General features: G+C 31.4%; 1 protein-coding gene across 1 annotated transcript; it reads left to right on the top strand.

Annotated features, from left to right (window-relative positions):
- The first annotated feature begins 2,981 nt into the window (after window positions 1-2,981).
- LOC145010500 (uncharacterized) lies at window positions 2,982-11,779 on the top strand. Its single transcript, XM_078969035.1, has 11 exons — window positions 2,982-3,779; window positions 3,823-4,039; window positions 4,112-4,338; window positions 4,862-4,867; window positions 4,916-5,037; window positions 5,084-5,715; window positions 5,830-6,074; window positions 6,132-6,224; window positions 6,324-6,437; window positions 6,753-6,817; window positions 11,593-11,779. Exons 1-11 carry the CDS (start codon window positions 2,982-2,984, stop codon window positions 11,777-11,779), a joined length of 2,706 nt encoding a protein of 901 aa, XP_078825161.1.
- Window positions 11,780-12,316: the final 537 nt, after the last annotated feature.

Raw genomic sequence — 12,316 nt, 5'->3', positions numbered from 1 at the left:
AAAAAAAATTAGGATACCCCTTTACTTTGATCCTGGCTCCGCCACTGAAAATAATGAAAATATTATTACGTAGGAGCCATGTTGGTTGCACTAAACACTTATGCAAAAAAGATGCTTCATAAGAGAATGAAAAAATCTTTAACTTTTTCATTATTATGTAGGAGCCATGTTGGTTGCACTAAACACTTATGCCAAAAAGATTCTTCATAAGAGAAAGAAAAAATCTTTAACATGGGAGGAAACACACATCTGCAACCATATTTTTGGTGTACAAGATTCTACTAGGAGTATTTTAATAGACATTGACTACATTAGTTGTACATGTTGGAAATAGCGAAAAAATGATATACCTTGACAGCATGCAATTGTGGCATGGTGATGGTTAAACGTGATATGTAATAGTCACACAAAGTGTCATATTTATGTGTATTTTACAGTATATCAAGTTGCATACAAAACATGAATATCGCACATCATCTAGCAAATCTAAACGAGGGAGTAATACCAACAAAAGATCATTTACCCCCTACAAGGCTACAATTTAGGAATCAAGTAATGGTTGGATTTTTCATTTGTGTATTTGTTTTTATGAATTCAATTACTATGTTATTTTATATCCAATAGCTTGTAAAATTAAAAAATACATATTAAACTAAAGGGACATACCAATAGCTTAAAAACCAAGAAACATCATCGTCAGTTGTGCTATGGAGGCAATAACAATGATCGGAATTTGTTGGTGACTTCTAATCCACAATGATCTACCACTACTAATCTGACTAGGGTTTACAACTTCACCGCTACTGCTACTTGAGTTGGAGGAGGCTTCTACAATTGAAAAACCTAACCACATATTGAACAACAACATAATTTAATATTTTATTGTCTATGTCTATCAAAATAGAATTTATTCATTTGTTTTACACATAAACTCACAGTCATAGTCTGCCCATCCGATCCGTTGAGCATCCAAATCGCAAACAATAAACTTGTTTTTAAGAACAATGTCCGATCAATAACTGAGTGAAAAAATTAAAAAAAAAAAAACAAAGTCAATTATAGGATTTTTTATGTTCCGTTATTATAATTTATACCTCCTAAAATAGTAATTCCTTTCTTGGGAATCCTCTGAAAGCCCATGCACCACACCTCAGCGCCACAACGCGGCGAGTAGTGTTGTCAATGTAACCACATTTTTTACAATAACATAAATTCTCGCCATTCCTTATCTTTTCTCTTTCTATTCTTCACTCGGAAAAATAATCAAGGTTAATCAACCTGTCTATAAATACTCTTAGGTTAATCAACCTGTCTATAAATACTCTTTCCACGTAGGGATGTTACCTGTAATTTTTAAAATAAGTTACAGAAGCGATCCCTCTTAACTTACAGGTTTAGTACAACGTCATAATTTTGTTTGCGGTTTTATAGAAATAAAGATGACGAAAGTAACTCACATAATAACACTTTAAACAAAAGCTATTGATGTATCTTTTCTATAATTTACTTCACTTTTTATGATGCATCTCCCTTACATGTACTAAAAAGGTAAGTATTTACATTTGCTAAAAATGTAACACCTATATTTATATTAAAGAAACTAGGTTATAATTCGTGGAAACCACAGTTATAAATATAATTGAATTTTTATAGTAAAAACTTATAATTATTAATCATTTATTTTAAATAAATTATTAAAAAGAAAACAATATTATAACTATAAAGAATCTAAAATTAATCATATTTTTGCAAGCAGTTATTCATAACCCTTTAATATACGGTTGAAAAATTATAATAAGTTAGTTAATAAAAAAAAACATAGTTTTTAATTATAAATCTATAATAATGAATGTATGCTTATTAGTATCTTTAATTAATGTATGAAATTGTTTGTAAGGAATGTACTTTGAGTTTAAATCAATAATAATAAAAAGACCATCTTTCTCCGTTGAAAATATTCAATTGCATTTTACAATCTCATATTTATTTTTAAGAAGTAAGCGTGAAGGGTGTGTTGTGTAAATAATATGTTTTGCAAGGATTATTCGTGTATGCAGGGATCAGTTGAAACACGCGGGTTGAGTTCGGGTCAATTTGTCTTCGGGTTATATTCGTGGGTGTGATCCAAGATATAAATAAAGAGAGAGAAGGCTCTGGACTTCACTTTCGTTCAGTTGAAGCTATCAGATTTAGGGTTTTCTCTCTCGTCTTTCTCTCTTGAGAGATCTTTGTTGTTAGATTGTTATATACATTTGTTTTGCTAGCTGTCTTCGAGTATGAAAAAGGTTTTGTGATCAGTTTTCTTTCATATTAGATAGTTAGTAATAGATTAGGTTGAGTGAAAATCAGAGGGTTTATGTAGTGAGTTTTGAGTTGTAAGTAACTTGAAAACCATCTGTTTCTTGATCTTAAATTGATATGAGAAATGATGATGTTGGGAAATTTGTCTTATGAGTTTTTTAACATGGTATCAGAGCGTAAGACTTGTTTTCTTTGTTCTAGAATCTAGTTGTTGAGATCTTGGTTCTGCGAGATTTTTTTGTTTAATCTTTCAGGAGTGTTGTGATTCGAGATCTGATTGAGCGTTGTTGTGTTGAAGCTTAAAACTCTCCAACATAATCGATCACTGATAAACCCTCTTGGGGTCAGATTTCATCACTGATAAACCCTTGTAGGGAACGGATTTAGGGAGTTGATCTAATCAATCTTAATTGCCTATTGCACTGTGAGGATTTCTTGTTCCTTTCTCTCTTGTTTTCTAGCTGTAGATCTAGAAATTCCTGATGCTTTGATTACATCAGTTAATTGTTAATTGTTCTTGAAGTTGTTCTGTTTTTTTTTTCACACGGTGTTGATTGTCTTGGGCCTCGATATACTGTGGTGACCATCTGGACTTTAAGTCAACACTAGTGTTGGTTCTTGGTTTTCTGTTCTTGATCTATATTGCTAGTTGGTTAGTTTGATTGTTTTTGTGGTTTACTATGGCTGGTGAAATTCCTGAAGGGAGTGGTGTTTCTAAGGAAACTACTGTTGATTTTGATGATCCTTTATATGTCCATCCTTATGATAATACTGTAACATCCATTATAACTGTTAAACTGACTGGTAATGAGAATTATCGATTGTGGTGTAGTGCTATGTCTAGAGGTCTTAAAGCTAGAAATAAATTGGGCTTTGTGGATGGTACTATTACTCTTGAAAATACTGAGAGGACTAAAGCCTCTAAATGGGAACGTGTAAATGCTGTTGTTTGTAATTGGATTCTAGGGTCAATTTCTGAAACTATATATGCTAGTCATGTGTATTCGGATAAAGCTAAAGATATTTGGGATGAACTATTTGAAACATATAATAAAGCTGATGGGTCAGTAATTTTTAATATTCATCAACAGATTAACACATTAAAACAAAATGGTTCTTCTCTTTCTGATTATTTTAATAAACTAGATTCGCTGTGGAAAGAGTTTGATGGTTTAACTAGTTTAACTGAATGTGTGTGTGAGGTAGCTACAAAACTTAATGATCATTCAAAATTGATGAAGTTAATGCAATTTCTTAGTGGACTAGATGATGTTTATAATCAAGTTAAGAGTCACATTCTTTTGATGGAACCTTTATCTAATGTTAAATCTGCCTTCTCATTCTTTCTAGAGAAGAGTCTCTTCAAAAGAATGGGTCTCTTGGGTCTACTGTTTCTTCAAAACCACAAGTCTCTATGTTTAATAGCAAAGTTAGTGATTTTAAACGAGGGCAAAATCAAGTTAGGTCTAAGAACCAAGGTTTGCAATGTAAAACATTGCAATCTTAAAGGTCACACGATAGAAATATGTTAAATTTAAAAACGATAATAATAATCAAAACAAATCTGTTTCTGTGAATTCTTCTTCTACTAGTGCTAACAATAGCAAGTCTGTTTCTTCTGAGTCTGGTCTTGGAAGTGATGCTCATTTTCTCACTGGTGAGCAATATTCCAAGTTCTTGCGTCTCATTAGTGAGAATTCTACTTGTGATGATGTGTCTGCTACTGCAAATATGGCGGGTATGTCTGTGTTTCGATGTTGTAATTCTTTTGTTAGTTCAAATGATTCTCAAATTTGGATTATTGATTCAGGAGCCAATCAACATATGATAGCTTCTGAGTCACAACTTAAAGATGCTATAGATGTGTCTAAACTTAATCTGTCTGTTAAACATCCTAATGGTTCGTCAGCTTCTATAAATAAAATAGGGAATCTTCAATTGTCCTCACATCTTACTTTATTTGATGTCTTTGTTGTTCCTGATTTTAATGTTAACCTTTTGTCTGTCCATAAACTCTGTAAAGATAGTGGCTGTGAGGTTGTTTTTTTTGAACATACTTGTAAAATCCAAGATTCACTATCCAAGAAGATGGTGGAGAATGGTAGAGAGTCTGGGGGATTATACTATCTTGATTATGTTCCCTCAGGTATTTTAACAAATAATGTGTCTAAGTGTTATGTTTCTAAACTAACTTGGCATAGTAGACTTGGTTATCTAGTAGACCAAGCTTTGATTTCTTTAAAATATATTCTAAAACTTGGAAATGAATCTCTTCCTCCTTGTGATGTTTGTCATAAGTCAAAACAAACTAGAGAATCCTTTCCACATAGTCAACATACTTCAACTAAGTTAGGTGATTTGGTTCACATTGATGTCTGGGGTCCTTATAGACTTGCTTCTGTTGAGGGGTTTAAGTATTTCTTGACTATTGTGGATGATTTAACTAGGGCCACTTGGGTTTATCTTTTAAAATCTAAAATTGAGGTTTTTGATTGCTTTAAATCTTTTGTTAATATTCTTTTAAATCAATTTAATGTTGGTATTAAAATTGTACGTTCAGACAATGGTACTGAGTTTGTTAATAATCAAATGATTTTTTTTTTGTTTTGAAAAGGGTATAATACATCAAATATCATGTGCTTATACTCCACAACAAAATGGAGTTGTGGAGAGAAAGCATAGGCATATTCTTAATGTCGCTTATTCACTTTTATTTCAATCAGGAGTTCCTGTTAAGTATTGGGGAGATGCTGTTTTGACTTCTGTTTTTTTTAATAAATAGAATGCTTACTTTTGTTTTAAATGGTCAATCACCTTATGAACTTGTTTTTCAAAGAACACCTAGTTTTGATTATTTAAGGGTTTTTGGTTGTCTATGTTTTGCTGTTAAGCCAAATGTTTTTGATAAATTGTCTGAACGTGCTGAAAAATGTATTCTTTTAGGATATTGTTCTGATAAAAAGGCTTATAAACTTCTTAGTTTGGATACTAATTCTTCCTTTGTATCCAGGGATGTAAAGTTCTATGAATCTGTTTTTCCATACAAGTTAAAATCAACTTCTGTTGATAAGATTTCAAATAATTTTGGTCCTAGTGATCTTTTTTCCTGTGATGAATTTGATAATTATAAATATATAAATGATTATATTAATCTCGATGATCTGAGAGTAGAGTATCAGTTGGATGGTGCTGATGCAGCCATTGGTACGGATGATGTTGATTCTGGTAATTCTGTCAACCCTGGTGGCGAGGCAATTATGCCTCCTACTGATTCATCTGTTCCTTCTTCTTCGAGTGTGTCTGAGGAAAATAGTCAGTCTATCTTAACCCCTTCTATGGATCAGTCTATAAGTGTGTCTAGGTCTAGGCGTGAGTCTCATATGCCTGTTAAGTTTGTTGATTACATTGTTGAAGGTAAGTATAAATATGGTGTTGAAAGATCTGTTAACTATTCTTTTCTTGATTCTGAAACTAAGTGTTTTATTTCTAATCTAAATAAAACTGTTGAACCTAAAAGTTATAATGAAGCCTTTTCTGATTTAAATTGGATTAAAGCGATGAATGATGAGATGGAAGCACTTCATCGAAATAATACATGGGAAATAACTGAGTTACCTAAAAATAGAAAACCAATTGGATGTAAATGGGTTTATAAAATTAAATATAAGTCAAATGGTGAAATTGAGAGATATAAAGCTCGTTTAGTTGCTAAAGGTTATAATCAAAGAGAGGGGATTGATTTTGAAGAGACTTTCTCTCCTGTTGCAAAAATTGTAACATTTCGTATTGTTATTTCTCTTTCTGTTCATTATTCTTGGCCATTATATCAGATGGATATTAATAATGCTTTTTTATATGGAGATCTTACTGAAGATGTGTATATGTCACTTCCACCTGGTTATTACTCTAATAATGATACTAGAGTATGTAAGCTCACTAAGTCTTTATATGGACTGAAGCAGGCTCCTAGGAAATGGAATGAAAAACTTTGTGCTTCATTGTTTGAGTTTGGTTTTAAACAGAGTATAAGTGATTATTCATTGTTTATTAGGAAAGTTGAAGGTTCAATAACTGTGTTATTAGTATATGTTGATGATATTATTTTAACTGGAAATAGTGAAGTAGAGTTAAAAAAGGTAAAGTCTTTTATGAATAGTCAGTTTTTAATCAAAGATCTTGGAACACTTAAATATTTTTTGGGGATTAAAGTAGTTAAATTTATAGTGGTTTGTGTTTAAACCAAAGAAGATACTGTCTTGAGTTGTTGCATGAATATGGTATGCTTGGCTGTAAGCCTGTGACCACACCTTTGGAAACAAATTTTGTTATAAATTCTAATAATCATTGATGGGAAAAATGAATTGTTGGTGAATAAAACTGAATTTCAAAAATTAATAGTTAAACTTATCTATCTTACAGTTACTAGACCTGATATTTCTTATGCAGTTCAGGTTTTAAGTCAATATATGCATAGTCCTAGAAAGTTACATTTAAATATTGCTTTTAGATTGTTAAGGTATTTAAAGAATAGTCCTGGAAAAGGAATTGCCTTAACCAGATCTAGTGTATTGGAATTAAAAGGTTTTGTGGATGCAGATTAGGCTAAGTGTTTAGCTACAAGAAGGTCTGTGTCTGGGTATATGGTATATCTTAATAATTGTCTTATTTCTTGGAAAAGTAAAAAGCAGTCTATTGTGTCCAGATCCTCCACTGAATTTGAATATAGGACTCTTGGCTCTATCACATGTGAGATAATTTGGATTTTAAAAATTTTATTTGAAATTGAAGTTAAAAATCTTATTCCTGTTTCTGTTTTTTGTGATAATAGTTCTACAATTAAATTGTCTCTTAATCCTGTATTTCATGAAAGGGCAAAACATTTTGAAGTAGATCTGCATTTTGTTAGGGAAAAAAATTTCTAGTGGTGTTTTAAAACTTGTAAAAATTGATTCTGATGAACAAAATGCTGATATACTCAATAAATTGTTAAGATATTTAAAGAATAGTCCTGGAAAAGGAATTGCCTTAACCAGATTTAGTGTATTGGAATTAAAAGGTTTTGTGGATGCAGATTAGGCTAAGTGTTTAGCTACAAGAAGGTCTGTGTCTGGGTATATGGTATATCTTAATAATTGTCTTATTTCTTGGAAAAGTAAAAAGCAGTCTATTGTGTCCAGATCCTCCACTGAATTTGAATACAGGGCTCTTGGCTCTATCACATGTGAGATAATTTGGATTTTAAAAATTCTATTTGAAATTGAAGTTAAAAATCTTATTCCTGTTTCTGTTTTTTGTGATAATAGTTCTACAATTAAATTGGCTCTTAATCCTGTATTTCATGAAAGGACAAAACATTTTGAAGTAGATCTGCATTTTGTTAGGGAAAAAATTTCTAGTGGTGTTTTAAAACTTGTAAAAATTGATTCTGATGAACAAAATGCTGATATACTCAATAAATCTTTAAGTGTGAAACAACATGAATTTTTATCTAATAAAATGGGTCTTATTGATATTTTCAAAAAATAAATATTTCGATTGAGGGGGGATGTTGAAAATATTCAATTGTATTTTACAATCTCATATTTATTTTTAAGAAGTAACTATGAAGGGTGTGTTGTGTAGATAATATGTTTTGCAAGGATTATTCATGTATGCAGGGATCAGTTGAAACACGCGGGTTGAGTTCGGGTCAATTTGTCTTCGGGTTATATTCGTGGGTGTGATCCAAGATATAAATAAAGAGAGAGAAGGCTCTGGACTTCACTTTCGTTCAGTTGAAGCTATCAGATTTAGGGTTTTCTCTTTCGTCTTTCTCTCTTGAGAGATCTTTGTTGTTAGATTGTTATATACATCTGTTTTGCTAGTTGTATTCGAGTATGAAAAAGGTTTTGTGATAAGTTTTCTTTCATATTAGATAGTTAGTAATAGATTAGGTTGAGTGACAATATGAGGGTTTATGTAGTGAGTTTTGAGTTGTAAGTAACTTGAAAACCATATGTTTCTTGATCTTAAATTGATATGAGAAATGATGATATTGGGAAATTTGTCTTATGAGTTTTTTAAAACTCCATAACTAATATTGTGTTTGGTATATATTTTTTTATGATATATCATCAAAAAATGAACTAAATACAAGATTTTTTCTATTTTATCTAATTGTAATGATAAAAACGACATAAATATATTAAAATTGTTAAATGACTAAAATGGTTCAATTACGTTTTTATATACTTATAATGATTTAAATAACCAAAATGATATTTTTTTTTTTTTGGTTTTACCTTATTGAAATGAAAAATGACCAAATTTTCTATTTGACTTATGGTCAAAATGACTTGAATACTAATTTTTTATACCTATTGAAATGAACAAAATTGTCAATTTTTACCAAAATAGTAACCCACTTCGAAAAAATCTCCAAATAACCTGTTCTCACACTTCTTTCAAAGTACATTGCTATTTTTTGGTTTTTTCTTAGTTTTTTAGAAAAAATTTGGCCATTTTTATTTTCATTTTGGTCATATTTTCCAATAAATAAAATAAGTGTCAAGTGGTCTTTTTTATTTTCATGACAGTAAAGTGGCATTTTGGTTATTTTTCCACAAACACAAACAAAAAAAATTAGTTCTAAAGAAGGAAAAATTGAATAGTAGAATAATATAACTAATTAACAAACAAACAAAATTACATCAACACAAAAAGGGTAACAGTTTGAATTGAAGCATCTAAACCAAAACATAATTCCAGTAAAAGAAAAACAACCCTTTAGTAAATCGGATCAAACAACTGAAAATAAGAGTTGTTCACATCTAAATACAAAGAGGTTGCTGTTGTAAAAGTCAAATAAGCATAGTTTTATAAATTTACAGTTACATATCAGAATAGTAATTTTTTTTTCTGGTTTCTACACTCACAGATCGATTATAAATTCAAACACACATGAGTTTAAGGAAAGAAACAAACATCGTATTCTTAATACTATAATGCTTTACTTATTACTAACTTTTTTTTTTATGATTTCTAACAAATCAATTGAGAAATTGAATCAAACATGTGTTTAAAAAAACAAACAAAAATCGTTTTCTTAATAGGAAAATGCTATTATTGAGATATAATACAAAGTAATATGGCATAATAATCCATGGGTATAACAGTAAGATGAAGAATTTTTATTACACACCTGAAATCAATGTGTAGAGCAGAAAAATCACCCACATTTAAGCATCATGACCGATCGAAAGTTTTTTTAGCCATGAAACCGCACTAAAAATGAATCATTCAATCTAAAAATATAGCACACCATAATCCAAATTAATATATTATGACAATGAAAAAAATAGAAAAAAGAGATTAGTATATAAAAAGTAATTAAAAATTACAACACCAGTTGTTGGGTTATAAACTCTGATTGAAATCAATTACATAACTTAATCATATTGAAAAGGAACAACTAAATATAAGTTGAAACTTAAAAGAGACCAGTAAACCTTGCAAGTGCAGTTTTTGATGACGATGGTCAAAGCGGTTTGTTGTTCCCTTTTTCTTCTCAAACTTAGGCTATCTCCAATGGTAGTATAATGGAGAGTTGAATGGGGAATTTAATCCCATTAAACTCAAAATCCCCATTGTGGGTTAATGACATGGCACTCAATAGAATGGGGAGTTCAATCCCCATTAAACTCCACACTCTCTCTCCTCACACACACATACATAAATGATGTGATAATCCATTAAATTGTATTGGGTTTAATAGAGTGTAGAGTTTAATAGATAAAATTGTATTGTGAGTGGCATGTACATGTGGCAATCCATTGAACTCATTTGAGTTCAATGCATTGAAGATGGTCTTAGTATCAATGAAAGAGGGTATACCCATATAATTCTCCCTTTTACTCATCGATTACAAGAAACTATACTCATATGTTACTATTATAGCCGACCAGAAGATTAGTAGTGACTATAGGCTAAGGAAGTGACATGTGGATTTAAAAACTACTCATTTATTAGAACGAAGAAAACTTAATGACCAAGGATATTCGTTAATTAATTAGTTAGTCATGACATATTGCTCATATTAGTGGTAGCTAGGCCAACTCCGATTAATTCAATTATGTCAAAACCAAAAGGTTTGGATAACTCGCTTGCATGGCATCTTTTTTTTTTTTTTTATGGAATCATTAATAGATTTAGATTATTTTTATTAATATGTATCCCTTATTTTAAACTAGTTACTTGATTCCTTATTTTAAACTAGTTACTTTGTTTATTAGTGTTAATCCCTTAATATGCATTCGCTGCTCTCTACATTCATTCAACAAACGAGAGACCCAATTCTTTTCATGTTAAACCGTTCTTTTTCTTTATGGATAGGGCCCGTCCAAATATCTTGGGCCGAGAACACAAAAAAGCCCCTTAAATTTGAGTTTAATTAAGGACAAAACCATGAACCACACTATAGTTTGTCAAATATCAGTTAAGCATTATATTTTATTTTGTTCTATAAATAAGGCTTATGTTTGAAAAAAAAAATACAAGTACCAAGATAATATGACAATCACTAAAGCCACCAAAATTTCACATACTTTTACAAACATATATTATATTCTAGGTAATCTTGAATTTCAAAATCAAAGTTTCAATATTTTGGATCAGTTTACGGTTTAATCATAATATTTATTTCGGAACAGAAAAGTCTCGATTATCTAATTTTATACGATAATCTCTCATTTTCTCTTGAAAAAAAAAACAAGAACTTTTTCGTTTATTTGGCTTATAAAATAATCGCGACTTTTCTGTTCAAAAAATAAAAGTGGATTAAATTGTAAACTGGTCCAAAATATTGGTACTTTATCCGAGATTTCCTTATTTTTTAATAAAAAAGAAATTGCGATCATTGAATCGGGTTTTCGTCAAACTATATTGGTTATAAATGATTTTTTAACTTAAAATAAAAGAAAAATTACATGAAGAGCTGTTTATATAAATTAATTATAGAGAAAATGAATTCTAGGTAATTCAACTCCAATGTGTTGTTTGGTTCGCAGAATATAACTGAAGGAATTTGAATTTGAATTGGAAAATGAATTTATTAATTGAATCCAATTCCATTTGTTGTTTGATTCGCAATAAATGGAATTAGAATTAATTTTAGATCGTGTTTGGTTCATAGGAAATTGAATTGGAATTCATATAAAATAATATAATTACTCTTTTTGCATGTTAATTTTACCTTCTTTTCTAACTTATATGTAAAGACACATTATATAAATTATAAAAACAATAAAATTTCAGTAGTGGTGAAGGGGCACTGGCGGTGGCGGTGGCGAAAGTGATGGTAGCAGTGATAGAGGTAGTGGCAGTGATGGTGGCAGCGATAGTGGTGGGTGGCGATGATGGTGGCGGCAACAGTGGTGGTGATGGTGGCGGTGGCATTAATTGTGGTGGCAGTGGTAGTGGTGATGGTGGTTGGTGGCGGTGACAGTGTTAGTGGTGGTAGTGGCGGCTTCTGGCATCGTTGGTGGTGGTTGTGAGTGATGGTAGTGGTGACGTCGATGATGGTGATGATCGTAGTGGCAATGTTGGTAGTGGTGGTCGCGGTAGTATTATTAATGGTGGTAGTGTTGGTGATGATGGTGGTGGGTGCGGTGGCAGTGATGGTGGTCGCGACGTTGGTAGTGGTGGTGACAGTGTTAGCGGTGGTAATGGCGACTTGTGGCAACATTGGTGGTGGTCGTGAGCGATGGTAGTGGCGACGTCGATGGTGGTGATGATTGCAGTGGCAATGGTGGTAGTGGTGGTCGCAGTAGTATTATTAGTAGTGGTAGTAGTGGTGATGGTGGTGGTGGGTGCGGTGGCGATGGCAGTGATGGTGATGATGGTCATGACGTTAGTAGTGGTTGTAACATCCGAAAAATATAGTCCAAAAATTTCGCTATAAACCATTTAAGAAAAACCGATAATTCATAAAACAACATAATAAAATCCCAAATTGTGTATCTCAAACATCATATCAAAA

Source organism: Lactuca saligna, chromosome 1 (assembly GCF_052625555.1).
Source record: "Lactuca saligna cultivar CGN05327 chromosome 1, ASM5262555v1, whole genome shotgun sequence".
Taxonomy (NCBI): domain Eukaryota; kingdom Viridiplantae; phylum Streptophyta; class Magnoliopsida; order Asterales; family Asteraceae; genus Lactuca; species Lactuca saligna.
The sequence above is the reverse complement of the archived record's forward strand: the minus strand, read 5'-3'. Positions and strand labels throughout refer to the sequence as shown.